At 44.3% G+C, this 18,119-nt stretch overlaps 1 protein-coding gene across 2 annotated transcripts in view; it reads right to left on the reverse strand.

Moving 5' to 3' along the window:
* DDX31 (DEAD-box helicase 31) overlaps nucleotides 1-18,119 on the reverse strand; it is a 45,025-nt gene that overhangs the window by 26,202 nt on the left and 704 nt on the right. For both annotated transcript variants that reach the window (XR_010784752.1, XM_066563036.1), the window contains exons 2-16: nucleotides 17,862-18,115; nucleotides 17,611-17,686; nucleotides 17,185-17,228; nucleotides 16,725-16,795; nucleotides 16,381-16,445; nucleotides 15,558-15,602; nucleotides 13,982-14,023; nucleotides 13,153-13,217; nucleotides 12,250-12,369; nucleotides 11,880-11,986; nucleotides 10,921-11,156; nucleotides 10,393-10,569; nucleotides 7,952-8,011; nucleotides 2,195-2,245; nucleotides 75-214 (exon numbers count right to left, since the gene is read on the reverse strand). Coding sequence is in view for 1 of the 2 variants with exons in the window: in XM_066563036.1 (XP_066419133.1) it covers nucleotides 75-214; nucleotides 2,195-2,245; nucleotides 7,952-8,011; nucleotides 10,393-10,569; nucleotides 10,921-11,156; nucleotides 11,880-11,986; nucleotides 12,250-12,369; nucleotides 13,153-13,217; nucleotides 13,982-14,023; nucleotides 15,558-15,602; nucleotides 16,381-16,445; nucleotides 16,725-16,795; nucleotides 17,185-17,228; nucleotides 17,611-17,686; nucleotides 17,862-18,115 (1,553 nt within the window). In the remaining variant the exon portion in view is untranslated. The remainder of the gene's footprint in view (nucleotides 1-74; nucleotides 215-2,194; nucleotides 2,246-7,951; nucleotides 8,012-10,392; nucleotides 10,570-10,920; nucleotides 11,157-11,879; nucleotides 11,987-12,249; nucleotides 12,370-13,152; nucleotides 13,218-13,981; nucleotides 14,024-15,557; nucleotides 15,603-16,380; nucleotides 16,446-16,724; nucleotides 16,796-17,184; nucleotides 17,229-17,610; nucleotides 17,687-17,861; nucleotides 18,116-18,119) is intronic.

Below are 18,119 nucleotides of genomic sequence, written 5' to 3' on the forward strand. Positions count from 1 at the left end.
AGTCCCGCTGAAAGTGCCACGGAAGGTTAATTAGCAAGGATGAGCTGAAACTTTTGTTGGCGTTTCTGACTCACTTAATCTTGTGAGAAGCCAGCAAGCTGACATATTCTGCCTCTGAAGGAGCCAGCACGAGCAGGCTGCTCCCGCGGCAGCCGATGCGCGCCGTCCTCCCGATCCGGTGGATGTATTCCGCAGGTGATGCCGGAGCGTTGTACTTCAGAAAGGGGGAAAAAGAGCAATTAACAGGATGTTAATTAGAAAGCACACACCCAGCCCGCTCACCTGGAACAAAAGGCACACCCCACAGGCTGCACCTCCCGAGGAATTGGGCTGTTTGTAGCACGCCTCATCCCCCGAACCATCACTCAGCCCCTCAGCTGCGGCGGTTTTTTGACATGTGGATGTGACATGTTGGCCAACTTTCAGATAATAGGACAGTTTTCCCCATCTCAGTGTCTCTCTCTGCCTTTTACATTTTATTTCTATACAGAAACCTGTTCGCTTCCCCTAATTTAAAAAAAAACCAAAAAATCCAATCTAATCAAATCTCACACCAAAGAGCGCCCAGGACTGCCCACATGGAGCAGGGAGCTGCCTGTTCTGCATTTGGGAGAAAAATCACAAACCAAAAAACAGCTGATGCCAATTTGAAATTGGGCTAAATTGCTTTGTTTGGATTAAAGCAAATCATAGCTGGTTACAGGGTAGAATAAATCTAAGAGAGAGAGGAGGGAGTGCTTTCAGCAGTCTATGATACAGGTAACAACTCTCTTCCCCTGTCCAACTACCAGACACCATGAAAATGTTCCTTAAAGACCCCCCAAATTTAGCACTGCCTCTCATTTACCTCACTGGGAATCAAAACTGCCCAGCCATTTGCAAGATCTGATAAAGGGTGACACATTTCCCTCCCTTTAACCTCCCCCTATTCTTTCCCCCCCTTCCTCTCTTTCCTGGAAAAAATGAACAAGCACAGAGATACTGCTCAGAAATGAGCCCTCAGCAGTTTAACTGGAAAAAACCCAACAACCAAAGCCCACTCTAGTGTTTATACCTGTGCCCTCTGGCAAAGTTTCTACTGGCTAGAGGTGTGAGTAAGATGCTGTGAGCAATCTAATTGCTCCCTGCAGGTCCTTGCTCTTGGACACAGCTCTCAGGACAGCTGAGATTTCGCCTTCTGGACACACAGAAGTCTCCCAGGGCTTTAGGTAATTTGCACTGCGTTCTAACACTGGCAACTATATCTTTGGTTAAATTATATTAATATACAGATCTGGGAATTAAAGACTTCACTTCCACAGCCTTCATCGACTAGCTGGCTGCTACAATATCATTCCTTTTTTAAAAAACACAAAAATCAAATCAAATTTGTTACCTGAAGGGATGAGGTAGAAATTAAAAAGCTTTGTTGAGGCTCTGTGCCCTGTTCCTTTTACCCAGGTGTTGCTTGATACATGTGAATCTCTGGATCAGTTTTTCCTCTATTCAACTAACCTTTTTTTAATTATAAATCTTTTATAGAAATGAAATCTGTCTCATGCTCTCAGCCTCCTCTTTGAAACGACAGGCTGCTATTTTTAAGGTTCAATCCATCTTCCTTTGTTTCTATTTTTTTTCTTCCCTAGGACTGTATTTCTGTCAACAGCAATGCAGCAGTGTGGGGTTTTGTTGGGCTTGTTTTCTTCAGGGAAAATCTGAACCATGCAGTTCTGCTGGAAGCTGGATGCCTGCAGCTACTCAGCCCCAACCCAGCCAAGCCTCACTCAAAACACTCAGGTCACTGCACTGACACTACTGGGATACTCAATGTTTAACATGAGGAATTAACTTAAACTCCTCATGGAACTGCCTCCCCAGCAAGCTCAGGAAAACAGGAACAGAAGTGCAAGAGATGGTCAGGATTTCACAAAATTTGGCTTCCTGGGTGGGGAAATGGAGGGTGCTTCATCTCCAGCCAGGAGAAACTCTGGTAACATCAGTTATTAAAGAGAAAAAACAGACCAAGGCTACCCTAGCAATGCTTTATCCTGGCAAAACCCAGAGTCCCAGTCCTGCAGTCAGGAACTTGTGGGTCTCCCCCACCTGCAGGCATCAGCACCAAGACCAGCAAACTGCAGGAAGGTTATGGACTGGGAAGGGATTTAATCTGAGCAAGGCTGCACTTGACACACACAGACACACAGAGCAAACCCACCTGTACAATCCAGGTCACTTGAGGCAGGTCCAGCCCCCGTGCTGCTACATCCTTTAAAATGAATAAGGAAATCACTTTAGTAAAAACCCTTTATGGCCCAAAGCCTGGAGGATACAAACACCTATTTCAGGATGGTGGTGTTGAATTACAGCATTTTGCTACAGCCCCTTGGCATTATATCTGAGAGAATCCACTGTGTAAATGCTAGTGATACCTTTGGTTCTTCAGTTTCTTTCACTGATGAAAAGAGATCTGCTCATGAGCACCTACTACCCAAACACAGAGAGGGAGAATTAAATCTCTGAAAGGCAGCACTAGTTCTGAGCACACCTTTATCCACAGCAAATCTAAGTACTAAAATCAGGCTGCTTATGATGAAAAAGGAAAAAAAAAATAAAAGGCCAATGGTCAAGAATCCCTGGCCTTGGGTGGAATGTCCAAAGATATACTGATCTCTACCTACAAATAATTAGTTGTTTCCTAGGCGATGGTCTGAAGTTGAGGAGCAGATGACTTGCAGGTCATCTGGCCCTAAAATAAAAGGCAAATAAACAATTTAGCAGAATCTGCAGGAAGCTGGAGCACAGCTTGAGGAGAGGGGACTTCAGCTATGCCTTAGATTTGCACCAGTCTGGCTTTGATTTGGAGAAACAAAATGCAGCTACGAAGAAAAGAGTCTGAAGCTGCTGTCAAGGTGTTATCTGATGTGCCAGCTGGTGAAAAACACCATCAACTTGGAGAAGGACTTGAATGAGACCCTTTAGTTATCCACAGCCAGATATCTCCAAAAACATACCCCCTTCTGAGAGAAAAGAGAGTTCAAATGCCATCCAAACCAGAGAGCGCAAACACATTTCAATCTCCCTTCTTGATTTTCTGTTCATTAGTAATGTCCTCACATACTCCTTGGATTTTACATTCACCAGGCGCAATAGCAGAGCAGGTGTGCAGATTTAACTCTGTTAGGAAATGTTTTGCAACACATGTATCTTTTAGCTAGTTGCAAAATAGAATATATTAAGGACGTAAGCAGGAGCTTAATGTACTAAAAATGTGTCAGCCACCCACTGAAGTGTTTTCATGCAACTCCCACACACGTTAAAAGAATGGGAAGCTGATGTTTTGGCAGCAAAGGCCTTCCCATAAGCACTAACCAGGCTGTTTTGTGGCTCCAAGTGCAGTAAAAGAGGAGCCACTTTCCACAGCGCCCACTCCGAAATAACGCACGCTCGCGCTCCAACACGCTCATTAAGGAGTGACTTGTTCCCAGAGTCAGAATGAACAGATGTACAAAAAGCCATTTAAAGGAGGTTGGAGAAAATAAATCAAGGGGAGCTGGGAAGCGTGTACAGCAGTTACCAGGATAACAAGACTATAAACTCTGCAGCACGATCAGACGGGAGCGCTGACGGCTGATTCCGAGCTGGCTGGCTCTGTTCTTCCACCAAAGCTGACAAGGCTTTGGTCTTTTCCCTTCCTGTGCTCTTCCTCACACTCAGCAGCTGAGGAAAGGCTGTCTGAGCAGAGGCTCTGACCTTGGCATAGGGCAGTTTCCCCAAAATAAACCAACAACCAAGACAGCCCTGTGGTCTGGAGCACCTCTAATATGAGGAGTGGACAGCACGGGCAGGAACCATCCCTCTCATCCACCCAGATTCTTTCCCTACTTTTCCAAGATAATTTTCTCAACATCTCAGCTTGGAAAAATCAGTGCCACAGTCAGAATTTTCATGTGCATTTGCCCAAGCTGAAAAGGTTCACTAAAAGCCTCATCAACAGCCAGGGAGGACATTTTAGAGAAGGCTTTCTCCCATCACCAGCCTTGCATTCATGATTGCTTTCACAGTGCCACCAACTCCACTCAGTTGTTACTGACACACAGCAGCAGCTACTCTCCTGGGGTTTCCCTTGGCTCTCTTTCACAAGTCTTTTGGGATTTACTGGTAATTGGAGTGTTTTGCAAACTCTCAAAGATTCCTCAGTATCAGTCCACCTGTGTCTCCTCAAGCTCCTTTTCCTCAAAGACCCTGGTAGAGAGCAGCAAGGTAGGACTAGGGTAAAAAGTTTGAGTTGATTTGCTTTCCTCTGCTGGCAGGGCCCATGAGTTTCAACTTCTCAGAATTTTAGAAAAATATTTGTGGGTCACCTTTCCAGGAGAGAGAACACAGCTCAAACAACACCAATCCAGTTTTACATTTATTCCACACACAGAAGCACTAACCTGCTGCCAATACTCTTTCAAGAAGCCCAAGAGATTTCCAATGTACCACTCTCCCTCTTTTCCACTGCCTCAGATGGCACTGCCCCTTCTATTTGTGACCTCACACTACCATTCCTTAATTACAGGGAAATCAAGGATATGACACCTTGGCAGGTGGCTGCTGCCTCCTTTCCATGGGCAATGGAAGGGCCAATTCTTCAGTGACCATCTCATGGAGCAAAAAACCAAAAGCAAACCTACACCAGTGCCATTTTAAATGATAACCTGAAGCCTTAACCACATTCCTGCCCTGATCCCAACTGCAAGGCACACAAGGGCACAGGATCAAGGAACAATCCACCTGAGGGATGCTATAAAAGCTGAAATTTCTGCTTTGAACAATTCATGTTACCAGCCTGGGCTTGTGGTTAGGGGGTACAGGGGTGGATCCAGAGAATGGGGTACAAGGGGTGGCTGCCAGGGAATGGAGGACAAAAAGGTCACACTGAAAGCGAGTCCTGTCACTGCAGAAGATCAGAACCAACAGGGCCACTGAAGTTTTGCAGGGGCCTTGGTTTGCTCAGTCCCTCTCACACAATCTAATTAGGGCAAAGGAAATTGCTAAAGTTGGTTTTGAAAGACACTCAATGGTGAGGTCTTGAAGGCCCTGAGCTTGACAATTGGCTGCCTACATGAGGCCTAGAAGTACAGATGGAAGGCAGCTTGCTCAGGTGCCAGGCTGTCAGTTGGATTAAAATGACTCATTTATTTACCAAAGAACCTCACAAAGTGCTTTAGCTAACAGGCAGAGAGGGCCTAACGGCTCTCCAAGCTGGGGAAGAAGCTCTCGCGCCTTCCCGGCCTGCCAAAAGTCATTACAGCCGAGTGTGGAAAGCCATCAGCAGGGTAGAGACCCCCGTCGGCAGGGTGACAGATTGGGCTGCGTAATCAGAGGAGGAAGGGGAGAGCACAGAAGCTGTCAGAGGCGAAAGCTCTTGGCTGGGGCCGCCAGAAAACTGGCAAGATGAGTTAGCGTGACTGAGTAAACAGCAAACAATCTCCAAATGATCTTTCCTCCCTCCCTGGAAGAGATGAACTTGTTTAAAAGGCACATCCCAAAGGAAGCCGCAAAGAACTTTCAGTGAAGGAGAGAGAAATAAATCTGGACGAGACCCTCTGAGATACATGGCCCTTCTTTTATTTTCTTGTCTGCCAGCTTATATTGTCTGGCAAAAATATTTTATGGGCTATATTAATATACATATGACATAGAGCAAATTAATAAAAGGAACAGCAGGTCCCATTGCTTACTAGAGCGGAAAGATGGGTGGAGAACATGGCATAAGGGACAAGGGAAGGACAGCAACATTATTTGTGTTGCTCTTTTGTGAGCCAGGTTTCAAAATTTTGTGGGCACAAAACACGATTTCACAGTGAAAAGAACAGAAGCACCTTTCTGCAGAATTTTTTTTTTTTTTTTGCTGATATGGAGAAGAGTGTCAGAAAAAGCAATGCCCTTAGAGGCAGGAGGTGGTCACAGAGCCTGGCTGCCCTTTGGACATCTGCGTTGGGGAGGCACCTGTAATGTGGGACTGGTGCAAAGTGTATCTCTATATTAAGGTGTCCATATGGTCCCCATTACTGTGGTAACAGGCCACCTCCTGCTTTCAATGCATTTGTCCTCCCAACATCTCTGTAAGATGGAACTGTGCTACTTTCCCCATTTTACAGATGGGGAGCTGAAGCACGGGGAGATTTTGGACTCAAGACACACAGCTCACTGTGCTTAACGTGCTGACCGTGTGCCAGCTGAGGCAGAGTCACCGGCACTGGCAGGAGCTGCATCCCTGCCTTGCAGGAAATGCAAAGCAGCTTAGATTGAAGAGGAGGAGGGTTACAATAAATGTGTTACCTCACACCACCCTCATCATGGCAATCCAGGTTACTCCATATTATCTCACATTTATGACCATTACCTCCCGTTTGTGACAGATCAGGAGCAAACCCACAGCTATTGCTGCTCAACTGACATGTGGCTATTTGCCTTGTCACCCCAATTCCACGTTCACCTGTCTGTGGTACAGCAGGAAATCAAAACACATCTCCAGTGTCTCAAGAGGGGAATCCCATCCACTGAGATTTCTTCATCCAAATTCTTCCTACCTTGTCAACAGTTGCTCATTTCCTGACAGATTTTTCCTGTCACAGGCTGCATTTTCCCTTCAAACCTTCTCACCCAGGAATTGCTAGCCTAGTGATTGCAATTGTTTTGCTTCCTCTTTCTTTGTCTAAATTTGAGCATTTACCTTCCTTCCAAACCCATTACATTGGAATTTCAAAAACAAGATATGACCTGACATTTCTCAGTTATGTGCATCAAGGATAACAAAGTTTAGCTATTTATTTTTCAGAATTTACCAAACACTTTTTATCTTCAAATCAATCTACGCCACTGAACGGTTTAAGCTCTACTCTCCTCCCTAGTTCTGACACTCAAGTATACAAGGGAACCAAGTTACAGTTCCACTTATGCACTGCAAAGATGCATTTTGACCTTGATCAAATCACTGAAAGGCTGTACACACAAAGCAGGACCAGAAGATAACAAGTAGAATTTTACAGGTGACATAATAAATAATATGGCAATGCTAAATCAAGCACTCCTATACACATGGCACTCGTAGCTTGAGCTGTGGGCAGAAAAAGAAAAGAATTCAGCTCCCCACACTCTGAAAAAATTGCAACTGGTTTCCTTTAAGAATAACGTGCAGCAAGAACAGGAGTCATTTCAGAGCTGGAGAGGGTTTCTCAGCTCTAATTACTCCCGATCGCTGTAATTTACAAGTTTGCAGTGGGTAGAAATCGCCAAGATTCACACGTTTTCAGATCAACAGCTGCCACTATTAGAGAGCAAATCGTGCAGCCTTCTGCACCACTGCAGCAGCCTGTGGCCCTGGCAGGTCAGGAGCGAGAGGCAAAGGTGCCACCACAACCCAAGGGTGCCAGCAAACTTCAGCAGAGGACAAGAATTTCACCCTCAGCACCCTTGGAAGGAGCTTGAAGGGCACAAGGCAAGCAGCAGAGCATGTGCTTTTCCTTCTCTGGTTGGGCTCCCCTTCCCACCTCTGCAGGTGGTTGTTTTTAACCTTGGGGTAGTTATTAAGATGGGAAATAACCACATTCCATCCAGTTTCCCTGGCAGTGCCAGGACACACTACAAATCAGGATTGCATTCTACTGGCTGCATGTAGGGGGCAAGGTTCCAGCTTCAAAGGAACAGATTTTTCCAGACATAAGACCAAGCAAAATACTTGGTGGCCTCTAATATGAGACATCCATTCTTCCTGTATATGGTAACTCAGCAGAAGATCATGTTAATAGCTTGCAAAGAAGGCCCCAGTTCTTACTGAACATGTGAGATGCAGAAAAAGGAGATGACTTTCCTCAAGGTCAGATGGTGAGCTGGAATTAGAGCTCAGTGCCAATTCCTCTGGTTACCCTTAGGGATCAGACAGGCCCTTTAGTGTGGAGCTGCAAAGGGACTCCAAGTTACTCACAGTGCAAAGCAAGATGCCAGTCTTGGATTTTAGGAACTCCTGGAAGACCTCTGTCCTTTCCTAGAAGATTGAAAAGGAAGAATTAAAAGACTGCTTATGCACATTACAATCAAACACAAAGCAAATTAGCTAAGGTAACAATTTAACTGTGTCTCGTTCACTAGGATCGTGTAAAGATCCAAAAGCAAAGGAATTGGCCTCACAAGTGCCAGTCAGACTCTTCCTGCAAATGGAAAAATCTGTGGCACACAGGTGTGGTCCCAGGTAGGAGGGCAGTGTCTGGGGAAGCCTGGATGCATTTGGGCAAATCAGAGCAGCCAACACCTCCATGGTTTGCACAGAAACAGAGCCTGTGTGTGCCAGCAAACAGAAACTGTTTGACATGGAGAGGGGATCCACAAAGGATTAGGCAGCACCAACAGAAGCACTGGCACACTTTATGGGCAAGACAGGCTTTTGTGGAAACAAGCAAAGCTGGACATGTTCACTGCTGTCTGTCCAGTCACACGATGGGCAGGATAAGCCCATTTTGTTGACACAGTGATATAATCACATCACAAGAGATCAGCCTCATCATGTGCCCAATGGGGCATGCACACAGCCACTGCTCTGACTCTGGAATTACTGAGTGTCAGGGATGCTCAGCTGCACAGTGAACTGCTGTGGGACAAGGCTTCAAAGTAACAGGGCAGGAGAGACGGCCAGAAATCCCTGCCCAAGGGGAAAGGAGACACCAATGGGACTGGTGACACTGGGACTGAGGCTGCTCCTTCCACCAAGGTCAGAGGCAGGTGCTCCCCAGCCGTGTCCCCATCTCTGCTCTGTACCATCACAACTCCTGCAGCCCCCACTCCTTACATGAGCTCAGCCCCACAGACAGGGCCATCCACAGCACCCAGATCCCAAATTACCCCCCAGCAGTCTCTGAGCCATTGAAGGGAACTGCAGGAACCCAGTACAGCCCCTCAGCTCCCCTCAAAAACCTCCTGCCTGGTCGGTCCCCTAACCTTCCCAAGCACATTCCAGTTATTTTAACTAACAGCTTTGGGGTGTGTTTTTTTCTTGATAAAAGCCACAAAAACTGACTCTACAACTCACATTACATCACAATGATATTTGCTATCTCTGAGCACCAATAACCAAAGTTCTCAGCAGAACTTGGTCTTCACTTGCCAATACCACCTCTGCACCTACACTCCCTTTCCTGCTTGCCTTCCAAAATATCCTTATTTCCACATTTCAAGCCTTTCCCTGGAGTTCTGGCTAGGAACTAAGTGTTACATTGATGATAGAGAAGAAACCTTACACACCTGACTCCCAGCTAGAGGTGCTGTTCTAGAAAAGAAGGGAAACTTGGGCCTTGCTGACACACTGAACCCTCTGCTGACAAAAATTAAAGAAGAGAGCACGCTGTATCTTGTTGACAATGACAGCAGCCGTGCTCAGCAGTACCATATGGGATCCACAATTTAGCTCCATTAATGCTCTTAATTTGAAGACATCAAGCACTAATTACACACTGGGTACTAAAAAGGCAAAACCCTTCCCCTGGTGCCAGCTACTTAGTGGTGTTCTGTTGGCTTAACAGCTGGTCAGGGTAGAGTTGGGCCAGACCAGGCCTGCTCACTTGCTCAGGCAGGCAGGTTGAGGAAAGGCCAGACTGCAGGGACAGCAAAGCACATGTTTCTGGTCTCCACAGGATGAGAATGAGTGAGAAAAACAATGGCTCTTCACCTCTTGCTTCATCAGAAGAGCTCTATTCATTTACCATCTCTGCTGTGCAGCTCAGAGTAGAGCAGCAGCTCTCTCCATCACAGACCAAGGGCAGGATCTGGGCCTGAACTTCCAAGGGAGGTCTCTCAGCTATTGAGAGAAACTCTGCAGTGACAGTTCATCTGACACTCCCCTCCTGGCCTCTCAGCCCTCTGTAGCAAGGTCCAACACTATTTTGGGGTAATCACTGTTACAATGCTATTATTCCATCCCAGGGAAAACAGCAGTCTGTCAAGACACTGCTCTTCAAAACCAAAGCCAAACTGCTCCAGCCTCATTTAATGGGGACAACTTATTATTACAACAGTAATAATGTTTTGGGGCTTGGATAAGGTTTTCCTTTGGCATTAAGTCTGTCTTGACTGCATGAGAGAGAAACACAGAGACATAAATGGTTTAGTGCATCCACTGGGAATAGAGAATGACTGCTCTGCCTGCTGAAATAACACATTTGCTTCTTCAGGTGTGTTTTTCAGATACAGCTATCAAAGTACTTTCCAGAAATGGGACAATATCCTTATTCTCATCAGCAGATGGAAGACTGAGGCCCCTAGAGGTGAAATGACCCTCTGTCTTCTCTTCTGCCCTCCTCCCCAAAAATAGCCACATAATAAATAATGGGGAAAAAGGAATAAAACTGCAGATCCTGACATTTTGAGAGTGCTTACTTCCTGTTCCATGTCGCCGTGCAGACGTAGAAAATGTAAGCTCACAGAGGAGAGGGGTGAACGTCCAGGTTGTTCTGACTCTGGCCCTCCTGAAAGGACCTTTGCAAGGAGCTCGTGGTAGAACTCCACTTGTTCACAGCTGGAGAAAAAGATGATCATCTTGTGACGCTTTTCAAACTGCAACAACAAGAGAATTGCACATGACCACTTGCAAAGGCCTCTCCCAATTCCCAGATCATGAAAAGATCCAGGTGGATCTTTCATAATTATATCTGGAGATATAATTATGTGGGAAAGGATTACAGAGTCTGACACCAAACAGAGAGCTCGCAACAGAAGAATGAGTACACGCTGCACAGGGATCTCTCTGCCAGCATGAAAGACACAACAGCACCTCAGCTCTCTTGTGGTTCAAGATGCACTTCAAAGCCCTGGATCTAATCCATGCTATCCTCAACAGAGGAACAGATAAAGGAGTTGGAAAGGGCAAAAGGCTACTTAGTAATATAAATGCAAACAGAGTCTCACCTTGCATTTCTGCAGGATAAAAGCTGCTAAGGTGACAAGCCTCAGTTTGCTGGGGACCATCATGACATACTGCTGGAGTGTCTCTGGAACAGCAAAGTTTTCCTGGTCCATGCAGTTTGATGAACTGCTGGCCTTCCTATCTGTTTGTGATGCTGGTTTAGGCACATTCTGGATTTCATCTGCTATGGAAATGCTGACAGGGTCATTCAAGCTGATATCAGCCAGGCGTGTCACTCCTAAACCACAGAAATGAGAGACGTGTGAGGCCCAGTCTGGCCTGGGATGATGCACTCTCAGAAAAAAAACAATTAACACAATTCCAGTGAAAAGGAGTGGAGGGCAAGAACCCAGTGAGTCACCCTCAGACACTGACAGCACCCCCTCACAAACCTCAGCCTTTCTAAGGCTTACCAGGCTTAGCTCTATGGACTCCCCCAGAACCTTGACAAGGCACTACTGCAGCTGACTGTGCTATTTTACAGTACATGAGTGTGTTTATGGACAGACAGCATTTGGCAGGCCTACTTTTAAATGTGTGTGTGGGAAAATCCCAGCAGATCTTCACTCTGTCAAGAGTGCAGGAGTCAGGAGCCCTGGCTCAGTTCCTGCCTCAGCAGATGACTGCTTGTGTGGTACAGAGCAAAGCATACAACAGCTCCCTTGCAATTAGCTTTTTGCCTTAATTCTGCATTTGTAAAGCAAACAAATGAAATTTCAGGTTCATAGTGACTTTGCTATGGAATTTGGGGAGACATACATGGAGACCATGGAAGTACACACGCTGACAGAAATTCCAGTAACAAAGGAAGTGCTGTAAGGCAAAGAAATTAACAGAAATTAACAGGAAATTAATTCCACTCCTGCAAAGGGCTTCAGACTGGGCTGTAATAGAGGCAGACTCAACCAAGTATTCTGCAGCATTATTCAGCTACAAGAGCCCCCATCTGTCCATAACCCACCTTCGGTGAGGGTGGCTGAGAGCAGCACATTCTGACGTGTCTCTCTCTCAGCATTTAAAGCATTGAGTATCACAGCCACATCCTTCTCAAAGCCCAGGTCCAGGATCCTACAGAAACAGCAGAGATGGTTAAAGGTGCTGTAGAAGGAGAAAGTCTTAATACTGCATGACATCTTTGCAATGAACAATTGTCCACCAATCTGTCCAAAGTGGGTACTTTGTCCTAATCCCAGACATCTGGTGCTTGGCCGTGGCCACTGAGCATGAATGGATTAAAATCACACCCTCTCATAATTTAAAAAGATATTTAGTGAATTATAATGCAGAGGGTATTGTAAAAATTCTCCATATCTGAACACTTGGGAGTTTACCTGTCTGCTTCATCAATGATCAGCCACTGAGTGCGACGGAAATGAATACACTGCGTGGACCTGATGTGATCAACCAGGCGGCCAGGGGTGGAGATGAGGATATTTATCCCTTTCCTTAACCTGTGCAGATTTAAAAACAAAAAATAAAACCCAGGTAAGAGAAAGAAACGAAAGAAAAAACAACCCCATGAAGGTTAGCTGGACTAGGACCCAGAGTAAGGAAGTGGAACCTACAGAGGGGAAAAATGCCACAGTAAAATCAGGAACAGCACTTTCTCACTGATAAAAACTGATTTGTTTTGCCCAGCTAAAATTTATCTTTGATCATCTCTGGTACTCAGAGGCACACTCCGTGCTAAGGACAGAGTGGAAAGAAATATTAATAATATTAAAAAAAAAAATCTAACACCCCAGCTAGGTTTTCTTTTCTAATTGAGTACTTGTTTTACTGTCAAGAGTAAACTTCTTTTTGTGTATGATTATATAGAGAGAAATGAAAATTCCATTTTGGATTACCAGCTTACAATTCAATTCTTGAAAAGGGGAAAGAAAGGATTTTTTAACACCAGGAAATCTCTTTTCCAGAAAGCAATTTCCCCCATAACAAATACAGTTGGTGGTAAGCAAATACAGGTGTTTGTCAGAAGAGGGAAAAAAAATACTGACACAAGAGCTCATCTTCTCAGAAGGCTCATCAACATTTTAGAAATAGATTCAGCTGGGGGAAGTGAATGTTTCCTGCTGCCCCAGCCACTGTGCCTGTGTAAGATCCAGGGGATCACAGCTTGATCCAAGCTCACCATCCTCCCTCCCAGTAAGAAAAACACTCCAAAGAAGAGTAGTAGATAAAGAGTCTGTAGAGCAGAAGGACCCAAAATACAATTTAAAAAGTTGGTTTCCTACCTGGCTTTTTCTGATTTTCTCTTTTCTCCCCCCATTAGCACTCCAGGCACAATCCAGGTAAATGGCTACAGAAAAGAAAACCAAGACCAGCAATGATTCTTCTTAATAACAAGACAAAGCCTAAACAAAAATTATGTTTCTTGGCAAAAAGAGAGAGGATGGGGCTGACAGCAGCATGCACGTGATGTGATCACAGCTCCAGCACTAAAAAAAAGACTTATAAGTCCCTTTTCAAGACTTATAAATTTATAAGACTTATAAATAATGAGGAAGTACCCTATTATTCCAAAGAAAAATGAAGAGGGGGTGGAAATATGGATCAGATAAATAAATGATTTAAATACCTTCCAGCCCAATGGTAAGATACTCTGCCTCAATTACAAGGAAAGCACTATCATTTAATGATTTTAAAAGCCTTCTCATTTCTCCAGTCATTCAGCTGGCAAAGCAGTTCCCCAAGTCCTGCTCCCCATCTGAAACCCATCTGGCCAGTATTAGTTTCAGTAAAACGGTCCTTGTCACCACCAGAGTTTCCATTCATAACTCAGCCTGAGACAATGAAAGGTATTTCTACAAACAAATGGCTGTGAAAATCAACTGAGCTTGTTTATCAGCACATGTGCAACTAGGGTGCCATAATTAATCACTTAATTGCTCATGTAATAATTTAAAACATGCCATAGGGAAATCACACACTTAAACACATTTATCTTTAAGGACCATGCATCTTGCCAGGTGCTGGATTTCCTTAAACCTCCAGCTGAATTCACAGGAACTGAAGTTGTTTGGCTCCTTATAAGAATAAGAACACAGAGCATTGAGTTCTTACCTTAAGTAGTTTCTGGATTGTATCAAAACTTTGGAGTGCAAGCTATGGAAATCAACAAAAGACAATGAGCTCTGACAAAGGCTCTCTGGACTAAAAAGCTGGATTACAAATCCCTATGGCTCAAAATTCTGTAAATTAATCTAGTTATGTATATCAGAATTCTAAATGCATCCTTAGTTTTTCTTTTAGAAGCTGCTTATTAATTTTTTTCTCTTGAACAATCTCTCTTTTATTGTATTTCGACCTGCTCAAAAACCTCTCCATTGGCTCAGCTCCACGAGCCAGCTCTCAGGACAAGAGAGACTTCTGCTGGCTTATGTGAATGCCCTGGGGAGAAAACAAACTACAGGCACAGAAGATTTTGCTCCAGAGGAAGAATAAAAAATTATAAAAATTCTGGGAAAAAATCACCATGAAAAGGAAACACATAAGTCAATTCTCTTCTGGCAGCCCTCACACTTCCTCACCTGACCCATGGAGTGATTGTGCCACTGGATATTTCTGCATTTCTTTTCTCAAGGAAGGTTATTGTTCCATTACAAAGTAATATCAATTGTAATCACAAATTATCTTCCTAAGTACTCTCAATGGCAGCCCTTTAGATGAGTTTACACACAGTTTCCTCCATGCTTAGTATTCACATGGCATCCTAAAGAGGCTGTAAGTTGTTGCTGTAAAAATTTAAATAGCTTCAGAGCCTTCTCCTTTCAGGTAACAGAGCAGATATTGTATTGCAGGCTGCATAAAATATTGGACCCAAATGAGAAACCTGCAATCAATTCTCCACATGGAAGTTATTATCATTTGACATACCAAACAAAAATAAAAAAGGTTGATAATCTTTTCTGACACTGCCTTTGCAATTGCAAATAATATAAATTAAATTGAAGAGTTCAGTGGAGAAACCAACTCATGGAGGCCTCAGCTTCAGCATTCACTTATGGATTTGAATAAATATACTTTGAAAATGAAATACTTGTATAAAGCTACACATTTGCAAAGCTGAATTCATTGGTTTTACTCATTCCCCCTGCACCGAGCCAGAGAGGTTCTGCAGCCTCCACAAAGATTTCCAACAGCAGGAGGAGAACTGAGAAACTCCTTTCTTACTCTGGTTGGCACTGAACAAAAATGACAACACGTTTTGTGAGGGCAAGGTCTGAGCAAAAGGAGAGTGATCTGAGAGTGTTTTCTGATGTGAGGAGCTCTGGTGGACTCACACCCACCTCCCCAAAAATCAGTGTTCAGACAGACTGAGGAAGGAAAAGCCACCTACCTCCCCAAAAATCAATGTTCAGACAGACTGAGGAAGGAAAAGCCACCCACCTCCCCAAAAATCAGTGTTCAGACAGACTGAGGAAGGAAAAGCCACCTACCTCCCCAAAAATCAGTGTTCAGACAGACTGAAGAAGGAAAAGCCACCTACCTCCCCAAAAATCAGTGTTCAGACAGACTGAAGAAGGAAAAGCCACCTACCTCCCCAAAAATCAGTGTTCAGAGAGACTGAGGAAAGAAAAGCCACCTACCTCCCCAAAAATCAGTGTTCAGACAGACTGAGGAAGGAAAAGCCACCTACCTCCCTGGTTGGGACGAGCACGAGCGCGTAGGGGCCATCGCTGCGCTGCAAACACACAAGAGCAGGGCTCTGAGAGAAGGCAGCACTGAGCACAGCCCTTCCACACCTCCCTGCTCTCAGCCAGCACTGAAGGCCTTCACTGCAAGTCTGTACATGATATTTTAGGGTATTTCTGCCCCACAGCTTTTATAAAACCCAGTTTTTCCCATATCAGTCCTACACTGCGTTCTTGTCCCTGCAGGGAAAGCTGCTCCCAGTCAAAGGCAACATTTCCTTGCACACACACACACACACAATGTTGTTTCACTCCTGTGCTCCTGAGCTGCAGGGATGCTCTCCTGCTTGATGCACAGCAACAATCTGCAGGTAGCAGTGACAATCCAGGATGGGCTGGAAATGCTTCAACCCTTCAGTCAGGATGATCTCTTTCCATAAAATGCACAAGATCTGCAGCAGCATTTTTTGGTGTATGATCCAAACTGGGAGCAATTACCCAATCCCACCCCATGCCAAAGATTACTTAACAGGAACCTTTGTTTTCAGTTCTTCCAGGCCATTTCTTCTGCTCTCTACCTTCTCCACCCCTGATAATTTAGCCCATTTCCAATTTGTCCTGCAGCATGGAGCAATGGGGAATGGCTAACATTGATCTTGTACCATCCACACCTCAACAGAACTGGAAAATCCCATCTGTCACATGTACAAATAAAGGGGAATGTGGATTGCTTGTATGAAAAAGAGACAGCAATGACTACAGGAGCTGAATTTTATTTTTATTAATCTTAGTTTCAAAAGCAAATTTATTTAGTGCTGTTGGACCTACCTGTATTTTGGATTCCATTCCTTGCAAAGACTGCACAAGTGGAATCCCATAGGCAAGAGTTTTACCTTTTTGAAAGGGAGAAAATAAGAAAAATTTCCATTAAAAAAATACATGTGGCAATTACAACACTCCAGCAAACCAAAGTACCATTTGTGACCACTCTTAAACTGCAGTCAGACTCTGGAAAAGTTTCTATTAAATAGGAAGTTTGCAGAATGGATGATTAACAGGCAATTCAATAAAGGGTCAATTAGAAAAGAGGGGTGGTGGTAACCCACTAAGATCTACCTAAATAAATGCAGTTAACACACCCTAAGGAAGGACAGAGACAGTTCAACACTGACCTGAACCAGTCTGAGATCTCACCAGGGCATCTCTGCCTTGCAGGAGCACAGGAATTGTTTGCTTCTGAACACTGGGTGACAAACAAAGCAGGGCAGGAAATGCAGATACAACACAGGATGGAATTCCAAGATTTTAACACACAGTGACTGACTCAAAATTCTTCACCCCAAATTCCCCATGCTCATCTCTGCTCTGCAGCTACATCAGCTGAGGTGATTTCTAAGCAAAGCCACTGGGTAGGCATCAGATGTGATAAATTAAAAGCAGGGTAGGCATCAGATGTGATAAATTCAAACCAGATGGGTTTATGATTCAAGTACTAAACTAGAAAGCAGGAGTCCCTACAAACCCAATAGCAAATAGAACAGTGGTACTGTGGTCTTCACAAATATAATGAAATAATCACAGGTGATTGGCTTTTAGGGGTAAATTGCAAAGTTTTGATATTGATTTGCTTACCTGGTCATGCTGCATATGTTTAGGACAGTGTTTATTGTGGAGATCTAAAGAGATAATAAAGAGAAATAAAGGTTTTATTGACAAACTGCTCCTTTTGTTACTTCTTGTACTGCTAAGACAGAATGAAACCCAGAAAACTGACATTTATTCTCTGCATAAATGGTCCATAAAGTTCCCATCTCCTCAAAATACTTCTTAGTTAATCAGAATTACACCATTGCTGGCTTTTTGTGACTTTTTTGATACTACAGCAGCAAACAGTGAAGAGGGCTGGGACTGTGTCTGGGGACAGGTCAGGACATGGACCAACACCCTGAGTGACAAAATCAGGTGAAGTATCCAGGTCACCATGAGTAAAGGCTCCCTGAGCTGCCCCCCACCCAAAACCCCATGTTTTTGAGGCATGGTAGCCCTCCTGCCACTCACCAGATGTGGGTGGAGGTCCAGCTGGCTGAAGGAATCTGTAGTGAAAACATTTTCTTGCACCTGCTGCACTTCTTTTCTGAGTTAGGAGAAACAAAACCAAAACACTTTGTAGGGTTAAAAATAAAACACCATTCTACATAATCAGCAATGAAACTTCATCTGCCAAGCAAGGGCAAGAATTTAAGACCCTGAATTTCAAGGCATTGCAAGCTTTTTTTTTTTTTTTTTTCTCTCCCATTTGTCTAAAATACCTGTGAATTTCTGGGATGTCTGGGTTGTTTTTAAACAGGCTGGATGTCTTGATGAAAGGTTTGTTCTTCTGGCTTTCATTTTGTTTGTCAGTCAGCTGCTTCTTAGGAACAATCTTTTGTGATGAGCTTCCCTCCTCCCTCCTGTCAGCCTCCGTGGCACCCTTCCTGAAGGTGTTTATGGATAATTTACGTTTTCGTTTCACGGGTGGGTTTCCATGTGGTGACTGGAGCTTCCTTTTCAGAGCACCAGATTGCTTG

This window comes from Molothrus aeneus, chromosome 19 (assembly GCF_037042795.1).
Source record: "Molothrus aeneus isolate 106 chromosome 19, BPBGC_Maene_1.0, whole genome shotgun sequence".
Classification (NCBI taxonomy): Eukaryota; Metazoa; Chordata; class Aves; order Passeriformes; family Icteridae; genus Molothrus; species Molothrus aeneus.